Source organism: Metopolophium dirhodum, chromosome 1, assembly GCF_019925205.1.
Source record: "Metopolophium dirhodum isolate CAU chromosome 1, ASM1992520v1, whole genome shotgun sequence".
Classification (NCBI taxonomy): Eukaryota; Metazoa; Arthropoda; class Insecta; order Hemiptera; family Aphididae; genus Metopolophium; species Metopolophium dirhodum.
Genome location: NC_083560.1, coordinates 70,580,636 through 70,599,022, shown reverse-complemented (window position 1 = coordinate 70,599,022; position 18,387 = coordinate 70,580,636). Strand labels below are relative to the sequence as shown.

At 27.0% G+C, this 18,387-nt stretch overlaps 1 protein-coding gene across 8 annotated transcripts in view; it reads right to left on the bottom strand.

Moving 5' to 3' along the window:
* The window catches only part of LOC132935251 (nuclear receptor coactivator 3-like), a 55,750-nt gene extending 37,509 nt beyond the window's left edge, over positions 1-18,241 (bottom strand). For 2 of the 8 annotated variants that reach the window (XM_061001726.1, XM_061001732.1), the window contains exon 1: positions 4,261-4,618. In XM_061001726.1, coding sequence (XP_060857709.1) covers positions 4,261-4,391 — 131 coding nt within the window. In that variant the 5' untranslated portion in view covers positions 4,392-4,618. Of the gene's footprint in view, positions 1-4,232; positions 4,620-10,493; positions 10,607-11,065; positions 11,163-11,290; positions 11,510-17,315 lie in introns of those variants that run through there. The other 6 variants (XM_061001729.1, XM_061001728.1, XM_061001730.1 and 3 more) reach the window with 6 other exon arrangements.
* Positions 18,242-18,387: the final 146 nt, after the last annotated feature.

Genomic DNA, 18,387 nt, shown 5'->3' with positions numbered 1-18,387 from the left:
GTCAGTGTCAATGTTGATAACGTGCGGTTTTTGTTTTTCGGTAATAATAACGCTACGCCGTACACTCGACGCCGGCCGACGACAAAAACGATAAATAAAATATATCACGTCCCCGAGCAATTTACACCACAACCGTCTCTCACCTACTCTCTCTCTTTTTCTCCCTATTCCCAACCGCGTACCGTTCGCGTTGTGTAATTTATAAGTATGTTCGCAACGCGCCTATGCCGTTCCGTGCTTACTAATTATTAATTATCAAATCATTTTTGGCCATGTCGGCATTTCGAACGAAACACGCTACCTAATAATAAATCGCTGACGTTCGATAATATCATACACACTCCAGATGAAGTTTTCTTTTTTGTACCTACTACGACCGGGGGGGGGGGGGGGGGTTCGGCTTAACCGTCTAAAGTCAAAATCTCTCTTTTTTTATTTTTATTCATCGTGTTATTATCATCTGTCGTATTTTTACTACGTTTTGTACACCCGCATATGAGGGTCAATATTGTGAAACACGGCTAACAGTTAACCAAAACGTTCTAGTTTTTAACATCTGCATTTTGTTTTTTCAAATTACCTCATAACCGTATAACTATCCTACTATCTAAATTATTAGATTAGACGTTTTTTTTCAACGACACTCGTGCAGTCATTGTGCTTAACATTTTTACAAATCACTTTGGGCCAACAAGTATTTTAAATTAAAAACGCTAATAAATTGAAAAGACGATAATATTTTGTAAATACAATATTTTACAATTGCGTAGGTATTTCAAAAAAATATAAATTCTATTTTCCCGCAGGTAGGATGACCTGGTAGAGGAATTTTTATGAAAAAATATATATCAATTGGCTATTTAAACTTACTTTTGTTAATATTGAAAACTAGTCAATAAAGTTTACAAAAATATTTATTAACGAAATAATGAAGCAATAACAACCGTAAAACTGTTTTTTTTTTTTAATTCAGCAATTATTATATGTTCTTGAAAATGATTAAAAATGTAAAATCACAAGTCTTTCGGGAGTTCCATACACAAAAGTAAAATCATTGTGTATATTTTAATTGAGTACCTAACAAGGAAATATATATTATGGAATTGGAAAAAAACTCTTATATTATGAATTTCATGGTAAAAGTACGTTTTTCTACAGAAATGAAAAGAAAATATTCCAGTATATCTACATAAACTGTTATAATAGAGGTAGGTATAAATACAAATTTCAATAACTGTATTATACACGTAAATAACTTCAAAATGCCACGAATTCGTTTTTTTTGAGACTGGAAATAGTTAACGAAGACTGATTAAATGTATTCAAAACGGTAACGAGTATAATGTAATCAAATAACATATATAAATTTAAAGCACTTGTTAGATTTCAATACAAAATTCAATTTCAATTTCATATTCTATTTACTTTTATTAAAAATACAAAATTACAATCTATACACAACAAGTAGGTACAATAAGCAATTTTGATTACACGTTTAAAGTGAATTAAATATACTTGTTTAAAGTTATAAATAACTGAATTGGGACTCGTAGTGCTACCCAACATATAAAATTAGTAAATCTCTAGGCCAGGTCCGTTTGATGCGTCTTTGAGGGTTATCAGGGATTGTGCGGAAAAAATAATCGATTTTAGGTGGGTTAATAGTGGGCACACTTAGAATGAAATGAAATGTAGAATGATTTGGTTAAGTAAGTGACATTGTAATTTTAAATCATTGTAGAGATTATTGTTTTTAATGAACCAAGAAGCAGTGACAATTTGACGAAGGTAAATTTATGGAAGGCCGGAATAGTTTTTAAGTTAAAGGTTTGGCAGAGCTCCATATCTGGATATCACCATAGTCTTATAGCACAATGGTCTAATAGCTATATAAATTAATAGTTTATTTCTGAAGGATATCTTGGAACGGAAAATAGGCGGAACAGGTAAAATCTGGATTGTTGACTGAATTTCCTATATTTTAGATGTTGAGCTCAAGTTAGGGGTCTATCGAAATTCAAACGTAAATATTTTATCGTCTGGGTAGCGGGGATTAAGTTATTAGCAAGACTGGAGGACAGTCACTTGGAATTAATGAAAAGGCAATAAACGTTGATTTAGAATCATTTATTCTTATTTTCTAGCGATTGGACCAACGATTATTGGATATTAAGATGGTTTTAAAACCGTTGTGACGCTATCTAACACTATCTTATTATTTGAAACCAAAATTAAATTTCCTATTTAAGCGTAACAAACCTACGAGAGTATTGATTACATATTAACTAACTGTATACAATTAACTATTTATGTACATAGGTACATATAATATAAATGTTATATTAAATGTGTCTACTATAGCATATATTGTACACATTACTTATCAATTATCATAATTCATAATCATAATAATATACTATCTGACATTATAGATACTATACGTATTGTGTGTTTAAAAATTAAAATTAAATTAAAAACAATAATATAATTATTAATTAATATTGGTGGAAATCAACAACATAATATAAAATATATTCAATTACACTACAATACAACAAAAAATAAGCAATAATGTTATTTTGTAACATACAATTTATGATCATAAATAATAATGTTCGCAGTAATGACTAAATGACCTGTGGGTGAACCGATACATTTTGTTTAAATAAACAGAAAACAATACTGTTGGTACAATAGTATCTACCTATTTTATTTTCATACTTTGATCACGTACATTTAAAAAATGTAAAAGTGTAGAATTAAAATAATAATTTACAAGTTTAAAGAACACACGTATTGTTTACAAGACAAAATAAATTACCCTCGGTTAAATAAATTCTATGAGGCTCTAAACCTCTGTACGTGTTTTAAAGTAGTCTAAACTAGCAACAGTGAATTGTAAAAACATTTTTTATTGTTTATTCTATTTCATTTTGTATAAACGAATATAAAAATAAATAATAATATACAAGATTAGTCACTAACTGCATTTGAACAGTGTTATCAATGAAATAAATAATATTAAATATAATTATGTGTACTCAAATATAAAATATGCATACCATATTTTAAGTTTAATTACTGAAATGTAAAAAAGAAAACGTCAGTGTAACGTAAATCTCACATTTCTGCTCAATTCATACATAATAATATAATAGCCAATAACAATCTACTCATCAGATATTTTACTCTCATCATTTTTAATATCGCTGAAACCAAACAAATTTATGAAAGTATATACAAAATATATACATAAGTCATTCATACCAAACAAAATTATGCTTTAATTTGGGTTCTTTATAATTTGCAAATGTACTAAAACTATATGGTATATAGTTTTTAATACGTACCATTATTTTCTGTATTTGCCAAATAATTGTAATTTAATATGTCATCATGTAGACATTAAAAAACACACACTAAAAAAGTACACGTTTTAAATAATTTAAATTTCCATTATTATTTCACTGAAATGTAAATTAAAGAAATCACTTATAAGTGAAAAACATACCTATACAAAATATTAAAATAAGTCTTATGTATTTGTATAAAGAAAATAAAACCATATTGACAAGAAAAATGAAAATAACCTTATAGATAGCCCTTATAGACCCTGTACAATATTATAATAGGATATTGTATTAATACATTACAAGTATAAGCAAAATATTTGACTATTTTTAAGAATATTATTATCAACCTTTTTGGCTTTATACTAAATAGATTGTATTAGTAATGAATCGAAAGTTTAAGGTTACTTTTTAATATGTAATAATTATTATAATTTATCTGACAAACGTAAACAAAACACAGGCGTCAGGCATACATTTCACAATAAATAACTAATATCTTTAGTTGAACGAGTTTAACTAATCTCAATTCTAAATTAAAATATAAAATAAATTCCAATATGTATACTTATAATACCTATACTGAGACATTGAGTACACGCAAAAATGATTTTAATTTCATTTATTCTGCAGTCCCGAATACTTGTGAAAATAGTAATATATTTAAACAAAACCACAAGACCTCAAAATCTTAACACAAAGTCAACAGATTTGATACTTTTAAAATCAAAAAATGAATTTTATCAAATACTATTTTTGAAAGTTAACCGTCATTATTAATTTCAAACATACCACACAGTTAAATAATATATCTGTCGAATATATTTATTTATAATTTTATTATAAAAAAGAATTGCGTATAAAGTGGTATAAATTACGTACCGGAAGATATTTGAATAATATAACGTACCGAGAATTGTTCGTGTCTAAGTATACGCTGCACGGTGAATCGGGAGAAGATGGTTCGAATGGCTCATCGGCATCATTTTCGAAATTAAATGGACTTGAAGACAGGCTGCTGTGCAGTTTTATAGAGGACATTATTTTTCACTGCTCATCGTTACATCAAAATGCGAATTTATCAATGAGAAAATTTTTAATCAAAACCGTACAGGAAAATAATAAAATTAAAAATTAATAATGTTCTATGAATATGAAAACTAAATATAATAATAAATAATAATAGTTCACTGGGAGGTGAGAAGTACGACACAACAAAATAAACGCAATACTCGCGTGTCACATTCGGCGACTAGAATCAGACTGAAGTCGGCACTCGGCGGGTCCTGAGCAAACAGGTCAGTAGGCCAAGCGCAATGTTGCGCACGCACTACCGCAAACACACTATACCACAACATGGACATATTGGTGGTCGCTGACGACACCGTGATCTTCGTCTTGCCCACACTTCACACTTCACACTCCAAACAGCCAATGATGTAAGCGTATGCATACGAAAAGATGACTGTACGGTACATAATATACTGTTGAATAACACGCTATATCTAAATACATATTAAGGTTACAAGCTAACGATATTCCATCCCCAAAACGTTTCATATCATTATTCTGCAGTATTACGGTAACCATGGTAACGGTAGAATAAAAGTATACATATACATATTAGTATTTTTTATATTGTATTTAATACATGATATATTGTTTTACGTGTGTCTGTTTGTAATTCACCGCGTCATATTTTACTTTCAATGGGACGAAGAAACAAAAATTAAGTAATCAAAAGAGATACATAATAATATGTAAGATTTGATTTTATAAGTAAAATTATAATCGAGTCTTAATAGACATTTAATGTTTTATCTATCATAAAGGTAACTAACCTACTCTTTTGTGTTTTTAATAATTGAGCCCATTAAAGTGTTATTTTTAATGGTTGTTTAAATCGATATATTATATATATTCATTCGATATTTAACAAATCAAACGTATACCAGATACCTACCATGAAATCGATTTTTATTTTTTATGAAATAGTAAAATAATTTATTTGGGTAGGTAGATTTATATATAAACGCACTACGCAGGTAATATTTATCTGAGTGTGACTACGCTTCACTGGGATACAAAATGTTCGAGAGCAACGATAGAATTTAATGCAAACAATTAATTCCAAATTTAATTTTGCATAAATATATGCGTATTTTGACGTGAGGTAATGTAGAGCTGAATATTATCGATTTTTTTTTAATATAATAAAATTTATAAGAAAGATTTTGTTTTATAAATATAAGCAAATAATTACGCCATAAAACATATTTCAGATATTTTAAGAAAATAAATTCACATTAACCAGGTATATAACAGCATGGAAGCAAAACTTAAGAATTAATAGAGAAAATATTTTCATATTTTCATTATGTTTTTACTAAAGCTAAGCTATCATTGTTCAAATATTGAAAAATGTAATGATAAAAATTAAAAAACAAATAAAGTGATTTATTTCAACAAATATTATAATATCACGTTAGTAAAAAGTATACTTCTATAGTAAAATTAAAAAATGTATGATTTAGTACAATAAAATAATGGTATATTCTTGAAGTATCAAAAATTAACAATAAAATCATATCACATACAAAAAAAAATTATTATTTGACAAAACCTATATTATATAAAATTGTCCCAGATCTTAACTATACTATACTTCCATTTATAACATTCATTATCAACCATATTTTTAACTTGGTGGCTCAAAAAATTAGTATGAACAAATTTATTAGTTTTAAATATTTTTTTTTGATAAATCAGATCTTTCAAACGTATTATTATAATAAACATTTTTATTTTATTTTTTTTAATTACTATCTATAGGTATTTAGTAAAATCTTAAAACATGAAATCAATTAGTCCATTTCTGGTATAATTTGTGTTAAATATTTTAAGGAAAAAAATTCGATTGTTTATCTTTGAAAATGCTAGTATACACACCAATATTGAATTCATAAAAATATAAAAAAACTTGATTTTAATATTTCCAAATATAGACAATAAATGACAATATTTCCAATCAGGACTATGAAATAATTTTATTAAAATCTCGAATAGCAAAATAAAACTGTAATTAAATATACTTTGCACAATATTCAATTCATAGCGAATACATATTATTATATAGTATACCTATAATACAATTTACAGTAAAAGTACAGTTTATTTTCATTTTTAGTTTTTAATATTAATTAATTTACTTAATAAAAAAACATTATATATAATATATTTTATGTTTTATACCTACTCACATAGATAATTATCATTTGTTTTTATTAAAACAATATAAAATAAAATTGAACCGTGGTAATAATAACGTTTTGTGTTACTTGTCATTCAGTATTATTAAAAGTAAAATAAAAATATGTTCAGAAGTCAATATGTATTTTTATAACGTTACGAGAGAACAATAAATAAAACATAATGTTTATTTTATGCCTACGTTTAAGAAAATGGTAAGCTAAAATATATTATGTATAGAAAATATATTATTATCGTAGAATTTATCAAATAATTATTGTATTTACGTAATATTTGTTGATAGACACATGTTATTTTTATATATCTGTCACCAACTAATGTTTAAAAAAATATTTTATTTAAATAATTTGTCAGGAAAAAATAACCTTCAGAATGCAGATGCGACTTCTAAAAAGAGGGTAGAATTGAATGAATAAAAAATAATCAGATTTTACTGCGTGTGTAAATATAATAAAAGGAGAATGTCTTGTTAAAAGAGAATAGGCACACAAGGGTTGCATCATACACCCTATGAGGCAGGTAAATCTTGGTCCACCTGGATGAATATTCACACAGTAAACTTACCATCTGGTACATATTAACACAACCATTAAGCCGCTTTGTTAAAATTTAAAATATCTCAACAATAAATCTTTAATATATATTTTATGAGAATATGAAAACACGCGGTTCTATTCATCGTGTTGGTAAAGTCACAACAAACTCAAATACAATACAGCGGATTTGTATGTATTTAACCTAACATATTTGAATTATAATAATTATATGCTCATATATAATTCAAAAATGTTAAACTAATAAACTTTATGTTCTATAAAATGTTGTAAAATATCAGACGTCTCATAACCCCGACGTCAAAGCGTATATATTTAAATTAAAAATAAACTATTTCCGATGGATCAACATTTCCGTAGGATCAAAATTTACAAAATATATTTGATATTATAATAACTAAATTTTTAGAAATTATAAAATATATTATTTCTATACAAATTTTGTATAAATACTTTTTACTTCACAAAAACAGTAAAATAAATAATACAATTGTAGGTATCTGGGCTTTGGAAAATAATATAACTAAATAAACTATAACTACGTATCTATATAAAACCGCTTTCACTCAATTGTATTATAAATAAAATACTAATAAAATTTTTTTTCATAATTTCTTCAGTAAAAACATTTTAAGAACAATTTTAAATACAAATTTTATTTTGAATATTTCTATTAAAGTAATAATATTTGCCTTTCAAATACGAGTTTAAGTGCACAAATATTAAGGTTTTTTTAAATCGAATTTAATACAATTTCGCACGAAAATATAATTGTTAAAAAATGAATGGTATAATTTGATTATTTCTTTAAAAATGTGCCATTTAATCAAAATGCTATTAGTTATTAGCATTAAATTACGCGGCGGAAAGTATAAAACATAAAAGCGTAAATATAGTAATATTTATATGTTATACAAAATATAACCTCTATATAAACTAAACTTCACAAAAAAATTCAATTGTAAATTATTGTAATATCGCGTGTTGTAAATGATAGACAGGGCGATTAAAATTATTTTGATATCTCTGTGGTTTACAAGTTGTGCTTACTTTTCAAGGTTTCTAGAGAAAATACGAAGATAATTTGAAATATATCTTAACTTTAAAATACTCAAGTTAATTGTATTATATTATGCACTAACGTTTGAATTATGTATACAATTTATTTTATGAGTCCCTTCCTTTAGTTACCTCTTGAATAGTGTTTACGTTTCTTCCCGGTGCAACAATTTATGACAACAAAGCCTTTAACTTGAGAGTATGCAATACATTATATATACATCCGTTAATCTAATTGTCATTTCTTTTTTAAATCTCAAAAAAAATATACTAGAAGTTATGTAAATTGATAATACGTGGCAAAATTACCTTATGTTGTACTAACTTTGTTAAAATAATAAAAATAATATAATTAGGTAAGTAGGGACATATTTTATATTAATAAGTAAATAAGTTAACATTAATAAATATTAAATATATAATTTTATAAATTAATTAAATACAAAAATGTAGATACATACAAATTGTAGAATGGAATAACATACATAAAATGACAGATGCAGTTGCCAAGTACAGAAAACCCAAAAATGATTCTTATTAAATTATTTGTCTAATTTCTCTTGAAACTTACACAGGGTTTGACAACAGTTTAGAAATTAATTTTGAAGAGTACTTTAAGATATATGGGGGGGGGGGGGGTCCAACAATTCTTTTACAATATACACCTTATTCTTAATTTAACATTTTTTCCCAATATTAGTATAATCTTAATGTAATAAATCAATTAATGATTAAAATATATTAAAATATAACAAAATACAAATGTCTTTTCATATTGTTGCTTTTCCCAAAATGGTCAATGTTTATGTAAATTTCTCTATGAAAATTGGAGAAATAATATGTCTGGGGGGGGGGGGGACCTAGCTCCCTGGATCTGTCCCTGCCTATAGGATATACAGTAGCTAAAATAGAATTAATATCAGATCAGTAATTTATTATGCTAAACCAATTATCAATGTACCTAATATTTAAAAATTCAAACTACCAACTTGTTTTAGAAATCGTATTTAATTAATAATAAATAACAATAACAAAGTCATTACAGGCAATGTCCGCACAGTATTGGTAGCAACTAAACAATTTATTATATAATATATAATAATAAATAATATGTGTTAAATATATTAATATGTATAACTCAATCTAGGAAATTTAATGTACTCATTCATATGTAGCTAATATTTATTATTGTTGTAAGCTAATAACCTTAGTCGTTGTTGCTATACCAAGAATATATAAAAAAAAATATGGGTACTGGTCTAATATGCTAACTACTGCTACTTCGTTGGTATAGTATGCTACCTACCAAAACGTTTACTGATTATTGATTAATAACAAATTAACAACAATAATAATAACAATTTATTAATTTTCGTTGTCAAGTACTTAATAATATTTCTATACGAACCACCCATTTTTTTACGTTTACCAAACATTGAAACTGCTACATCTCTACAGAGATTATTCCAATCTACAATTGTGTTACGAGTTTTTGTTGTAAATTTTTTGGTCATTGAAACTGGTATTTGATAAACCCAATACCATACTAATTCAACAATTTCATTTAATGCTAAACCGCTATTGCTTTTACCGTTTTTATCGTAATGTGTAAAAAAAGATTTTTTTTCTTAAAGAGTGATAACTTTGGCAACCCTTTTTTTTTACATCGTAAATAAGTAGTTTTTAATAAATCACCATTTGAGTACCTTTTATGATTATTTTTTTGACATTCTTTCAATGTGCCTCCACAAATAACACTATCTTTTAATTTGGAACAACAAGTTCTGGGAGCAAGTTTCTCTCTTGAAGATAATTAACACATGTTTCCTCATTACATATTATATGCCTGTACAAATAGCACATTGATTTGTTCATTTTAAAATAAAGAAATAAAAAGTAAAACTCGTGACGAATAGGACACATACCCAAACACAATACAGACAAAAATATATATTTAAAAGTAAGTTATCATGGGTCTTTGTGGATCAGTTATCTTAATGGCTATTACGCTATAATTTTGTACAACTGTTATAATGTTATTTATCGTAATGACTCAAATGTACTTTCCCGCAATAAAATGAAATAAAATAAAAATAACTACGGTAGGTAGCATACTACACGCATACAGTTTTTTGGTACCATTTTATGGTAGGTAGCATATTAGACGAGTACCAAAATATGTGTTAATTTGAAAGTTATAGGTTTCAATTTTTGGCATTGTATAATATAAAATAAAGTCTAGTATTTCAATTGTCAATACCTGTGTAAAAAACTGTTTGGCATACATTTATAACATAAAATTCAAATAAAAAATGTATCACAATTTTTTCCCAACTACAATTCTGTAATAATTCATTCGAGTATACATCTATACTAAAAAAAATAAAACAAAGAAAAAATTAATAAATTTGCAGCACTAATATAAATGAACACGGACTTACTTACTGTTGTATATTAAAACTAAATTATTTGTATTAAAGTTTGGAACTGCCTACACATACAGATATTGTTGGTGTCCATAAAAGAAACAATTAAGATAAAAGATACAATATCTTATTACATTAAAGAATATTACCAGAATATTTTTCTATTAACTATCTACAATGAGTCACATAAAGTCAATCATTTTATAATGTCCAAATTTATCAATCATTGAAAAGCAGCCGGAATTGTTCTTTTTCTATAACTACATTTGATAGTGATTTACGCATTAGTCAGCAATAAATAGCAAAATAGTTAGAATTAGAAGAAGAAATACAAACACCCTAAAATATGCACTAACAAGTGTTGGTATAAAGTTTCTTATAAGTATAAAACAGATTTATAGCTTACTTTGCCGTCTTTTCATGTAGTACAAACAAACATGTAAATCCTATAAGTCTCAAACCCTTTTTATAACAGTTATAAATGATATACATTAACTGGAAGCCTGAAAATCAAAATAAAAATTGAAAAATATTTTTTACATTAATCAAACTTATTTTCCTAAAACTTGATTTATCAAACTAATTTTTAAAACTTGAGTATTTAATAAATTGGTACCTAGTTTGAAATTACCTGAACTAGTTTAAGAAATCATTTATACTGATTTCAAGACCTGGTGATTTATTACTTCTATTAAAATCATATTCAATCAAAATACATCCATTCTATTTATTTATTTTGTATGGTGTGTTTAGAATAGGCCCAAAGACTTAGTTTGCCAGTTCGGTCATTCGTTTTACAAAATGATTATTTAGCTGCATGTAGGTGTCTGTTGTACATAGTTTTCATTACCTATAGTAAAATTTAATAATCAAATCCCTACTAAAATCTATAGAAAATAAATATTGAGATTCGGCCTGTCTTTTAATAAATAAATGAATAACTACACATCTATAGGTGTTGTTTTAAAACCAATTTAGATTTTAATATATACCTACTTTGTTACATCATAAACAATATAAACTAAGCAAATTAATTTATAATCAAACTTTAATATTATTCCTTAGTTTAAATAATTATGCTTTCTTTTAAAATGTTTGTAATAGTAAAATAAATAAATATGAAGTTATTAGGTATAAATAACTCTTATAGCATAATTTATTAAAAAACTAACTTGTTCAATAATCGTAAAATAATGTTATATTAATTGTTTTTAGTTAGATAACTGGGAATTAACATAACTATTAACTATAAGCCAACTCAATTTGTGAGTTGAAACATAATTAAAATAAATAATGAATAAATATATGAATAAATAAATAAATGAAATAGCAAATAGTATTAAAGAAATATTACAAGATAAGGAACAATTATTTATAGGTACATCAATACGTATGCATAGGTATATTTTATATCAATTATTTGAAATAATATTAGAATACAAAATTATAGAACTATATTTTTTTGTAGGAGTCTTAGGATTTATGTAAGTACACAACTGAAACTAAAAATGTTTATAAAATGTATAAAATCATAATATATGCTTTAGAATAGAGTATGGGTTTTATAAAAAATTTTAACAATATAATAATAAATAATGACCAAATGGGGTAAAACTATCAGCAGTATTTTATAATTAAATTAAAAACTGTTCATTTTATTATAATAACTAGGTAATAAAGAACTTATGTGTTATAGTTACAAATAAAGTTCATAATCAAAAAATTTAAAAAACACATCAACCAAAATATTATTGTAATTAAGTACTAAATATAATTTGAAACTTTTATATTATACTATTTTTGTATTAGGCAAATCAATAAAAGCAAACTATACAGTGTAGTGTATTGATTAGTTTACCTTGGAGAAGTTTTAAAACTTAAAATGAAAGATGTGCCAATATGACTTTAATTTTTTAGGTAATATAAAGCTGATTTCAAATTTGATATAGTTGTGGATAGATGCATACAATTAGGTACCAAGTTTAAGGTTTCAATACACAGTATAGAATATCTTATTTATCCATTGCAATATCTGTTGCCGTGGATACTATTTTGTGTACATATTATTGTGCATAATATTATTATATATTATTATAAAATATAAATAGGTACATACTACTACTAACCATAATTTTGTCCTGACAATCCTATAGGTAACATAAACTTTAATAAACTGTTTAATAGCGTTAATATAAATTTTTCTATTATTATTTGATAGGTATAAATCATTAAAATATTATACATTTGTACATATTTAATGTTGACAGATTATATATTGTTAATTAAATGTTCTATTTAGTTTGTGTGGGTAGGTACTACTATATATATAATATAATTTATACAAACTTAGAACTTGACATGAACACTGATTGTTTTTTGTTGGGCTGATTAGTTTTATATTAATAGGTAGACAATTTAAAAATCATATAATATATAATATAGGTACCTAATTTTAGGTTTAGTCTAATTGTACCCAGGTATACAAAATTAATGACATTTCTTACAATGTATTAAAATTTAAATTATAGTACTAATACAATTATAGTTGTAAGCAAGTTGTAAGAATATTAAGAATGTATCATTTGTCAATTTATTTTGAACAGTGCTAGAATCTTAGTCCTTAGACAATAATATAATAAATAATATTAGTAATAATATTAATAATATATTTATAACTTATATTATGTACCTATTAATGATTTGTGCTCCATCATAAAATTGTTGTAATGATATACAAAAAAATTTAATAGGTAAATAGGTACAAATTATTCATCATATATACACCATTTAGGATCTTCCGTTATACGTACAACATTTCCTGCTTTACGGGAAGCATACCTTTTTTTTGAGAGGGGGACGGGACGTCAGTAATGCCCGTGTTGCCCCACTCGCTCGGTCCGCTGTACTCGGACAAAAAAATTGAAAATATCCCTCGACTTGCTATGCAACACCACCTCAAGTCGGTCACAGGGGAATCGCTGTATATACATATTATACGTGTTATACGTATACCACTATTTAAATTGAATAGTCGTTATAAAATTAAGGTTGTTATTAAGAGTGGATATACGGCGGTTACCCTTTGACCAACTTGAGGTGGTGTTGCATAGCAAGTCAGGGATATTTTAGATTTTTTTGTCTGAGCGTAGCGTGTGAGTGACAACGCGGGTATCACTGACATAGTATAAGTATAATGGAAAACCATTTGCAAAAAAATAGTCGGTAATAAGAGTAATGATATTTTCTACCTACATTTTTGGATTTTATGTTTCCACATGGGGTATAAATCGTAAAAACGATTTTAATAGCATAGGACTCATCATGTTTTTTTGAATACCGACTTAAAGTTTTTAAAATGTCTACAAATACCTATATTTTAATAGATATACCAATTTATAGTTAGATTTTAAAGTATTTCTTAATATTCTATTAACTAATGCAAAACTACTATAATATTTATATATATTTTAAAAGATAAATGTACATAACATTGATAAAATAATAAAGTATTAGGGAAATTAAAAGTAGATGTCTAAGGGCCCGTTTTACAATCATAGTTGAAACCTCGGTTAAGCTTAACCCACTGATTTTACCGTCCGAATTTGGCGGTTTAACGATTGTAATGCGGGTATTAAGCCTAAAACAATAATTTAAAATTAAGATACCTACATAGGTACAAGTCACATAAAAATATATCGTATCAAATAATTGTAAAAAATTAAATAATTTTTGATCTTAAAACATACTAGGTAGTTCTTATTGTAACTCTAAGCTTGAAATATTTGCAATTTTGTAAATTATTATAGAAGTGTTGATAATTTAATAAAGCCATAGGTGATGTGGCCATATGATAATGTATGTAAAATCGATGATATGATGTAGCTAGAGAGCCTATATAAGCTTATATAGGCTCTCTAGATGTAGCTATTTATAAATGTTGAGAGTTGACATAATAATAATATATTTATAATAATTTAAATATTGAGAATTAGTTTGTTACAACAGAACTATAAGGAATAAAACAAAATATAGCTTGCTAAACTTACTGCAGTTATCATATTATAATTTATTGGTAATAACAAAGGTATAATTTAAACATAAAAATAAATTACGATTAACTACCAATTATCATACATTGAAATTTTCTATATAAAGAAAAATAAAATATTTCTAACAACGGAATTCAATGAATTTCCATTGGGTTATTTTTTTTCCCCTCACAGTCATTGTAAAATAACTTGGTTAGATATTTAACACTAAATAATGGTTCCCAACATTTTACACTATTTAGTAAACCTAAATTATAATAAGGTAGCAGTAGGTAGGTGGTTAATAGTACTAAAGTACCTATAAAATATACCTAGGTAGGTACCTACTTTAACAGCAACAATTTTTAATTTAATACAATATACTTTTTAATTTCAGTTATACACAAAAAATATAATAGTCTTCTTAGTTATCTAACAACAACTAGGTGTATATTATATCTCTATTTACATTGATTATTAATTTATTTATTTTATGAATAGTTTACCAATTGTAAATTCTGTTTATTATTTTGGGTATAGTAGTAGGTAAATATTTATAATTCACTATTTAGACAGTTAAAAAATAATTATCTTGATACTTATTGATTAATTGCTTCATCAAAAAATAACTTCAAATAGATATTATGTACATTTAGTATTATGATAAAAAAAAATAAAAATATTTTAGGTTCCTAGGTAGGTATGCAGTAGAGAAATAAATAAATTAACATGTTACCCATTTGGTGGGCAAAATAATAAACAAGAATATAATGTTCAATAATCTATACAAAAAAATCTTAGGGAACAAGGTCGCCTAATTCAAATCTATTTGAAATTAATTGATTATTATGAATAACAAAATGTACTGACTAAAGTAACTTACCTAAATCGGAATTCTTATTATGATTCATAGATTTAACTGGTTACAACTTAAAATAGTTACTTAATAGAACATTTATCTCACTATTTAATAGATAGATGATTGTTTTTAAATTAACTTAGGAAATCTATTGGGTACTAATGACTTTAAGTTTTAATCAATTATCTATTTTTGACAATTATTTTAAATACCTACTAAATTATTTATGAGATTATCAACACCAAACAAATTAAAAAATGTATAACATTAAATTAATCAATTAAATCTTATTTAAGTAATTAAAAAGTAGTAATGTTAAATCAAATTGATTTATGGGTATTGAAACTATTTCAACCACAGAAGATAATGTTCTAAAAAAAATTTTAAGCACTTCACAAAAACTTCTATCAAATTCTAATAAATTAGCATAAGTATTATTACTTATTGTTATTAATAATTTATCCCAAGTACACCAAAACACAGCCTAAGTTAATAGATATTCTTATTGATAGAGTATTTGTTTGTGGATAATGTAATGGTAAATGGTGAGCGTAGGTATGTTAGATAAGTAGATCTGTAAAAAGACATATAAGGCCAACTGGAACAACTATTCATGCTTGAGATGTAAGTTTTTACACTAAAAATGTATCCACCTAGTTAAAATGTTACAATTGAGAGATCATATTTTTTGATTTTTGCATTTATTTTTAAGCCCAATCCAACAAATTTATCTTAAGGCAGATTCGTTCTTACTAATATGACTTTTTAGAGTTCAGAAAACTATTTGTATGTAGGTACCTAGATAAAATGTAATAATGTTAAAAGAAATATAAAAATCTGTACACTTATTTACATAATCTATATAATTAAGATTAATAGTTTATTTTAAAATACTTTTATTTTTCTTATAAAATCAACCTTATCAGTAACTAATTGTATGCATTTATAAGGAATTTTAATGGATTACAATAAATTTGATCAAATAGAGAAAAAAATCTCTTAAGTCATTCAAAATGGCAGAAATAAAAAAACTAATAGGTACTAAGACAATTAATAAAAGGTTGAAACTAACCAATAATCAATGTTTTATATAGACAATTAGAAACATTAGAGTTTAGAGATAGTAACACACTATCTGTGTGTTGATATGAGGTTTAAAAAAATATGTACTTATCATAATAAGAATCGAATACTGACACTAATTAATCTAATTTTGTGTTTACTTATTTTGAGTAGGTACCTTACTATCAACATTTTTGATTAACGAGTACAATAATGAGTGCCATTGATAGTTGTATTTAATTTGAATTAGTAATGTTAGACCTTGACCTTAAAGAAAATACTTTGTACAAGTACCTACACGTACATTTTGAATTTTTAAAACCAAAATTCAATGGTATAGTGACAGTGTTAGAACACGATTAATCGTTAAGATTCAAAGAAAATACATGTCAAATGACATGGGTATGCAATACACTGGATACCAAGTCTACAACTACACCGTGAACAAGTATTGTTGGCATCACATACTCGTCTTAGGATTAAATTTTACGTAATACGACACAATACTTGATTGCGCAGATGGTGTCGCACACGACAGTAGTGTTGCAAGAGCCGGAGCACTAGAAGAACACAAAACGAAGGAGATATACGTAGCTCGATTCCACCGGTAGTAAATTATAAAATGAGTAATGACACAGGTAATAATAATTCAATTATTGTTAGGGATTAATAACTATTATTACATGTGTCATATGATTGTTAGTTACCTGACGAAACTGGGTACATGTCACTGAGCGGGTACAGTTACCATCCAATCCGAACTGCATGGGTCATGTCCCGCGATCGTTTAAAACTACCAACTACGAACACTTTGAACAGTCGAATCCGGTTCGGACGGCGGTCGCATTATCATTATCAGTGCGGCGTTGTTATTGTTGTTGATATTGTTGTTGTCGTCGTTGACGTAGTCCACTGCCACCACGAGATAGGCAGCACATTAATGACAATAATTATCTATCGACGTATTGTTGTGATCCACTGTACTCGGACACGGGTGTCTATGATTACTTGACGATTAGTCCGGCTGACCGGCGGCGTGCGTAGTACGCGAGTAACGTTGTGTTTACACGATCCGGCGGCCCGAGTACGGTACTATGGAATAATAATAATATAATATCTCGGTGCGTAAATGGCGCGCGCGTTGATGCCGGGGGAGAGAAAAAAAAAAACCGTACGCGCGCGCGTACAATATTTTTCACGATAATAATATTTTATCGTGCAACACGGTCGCGGTTGGTTTTTCGTGTCCCGATTGTCGTTGCCGGTACCCCCGTACAAAAAAAAAAATCGCTATCGAAACGAACAATATTATTCCGTTATGGCGAATTGTATTTATGGTTAAATAAGCCAATTATTGGTTTTTTATTTGTGTTTTTTTTTTGCAGACATTTGCATCATTATTTATTATTCTTTTATTACGATTTTTTAAATCAACGGAGATAAAGGGTAAAAAACGTTCTTTACCAACCACATCACCGCCGTCACCGCCGCAAGCCCACAACCGGGATGGTGCAATCACTACAAGCATTCCAATATGGCCGGTTAACACAAAGCGAGCGTACAGTGTACACAACACAACACATGCTTCGTTCCGTTGACCCTGACCGTAAAGATTATGTACCGACGCGGCACCGTAACCGGCAGACTTGGTGTGTTAGACGGGTTGGTGGGTGTTGGGTGGGGGGCCGTGCCGATAGTGTGCGGCCCGTCTGCGTGCGCTCGTGTGCGTGTGCTTGTGCTTGTGTGTACGATGTGTCTACGCACGCACAAGCGCAGAAC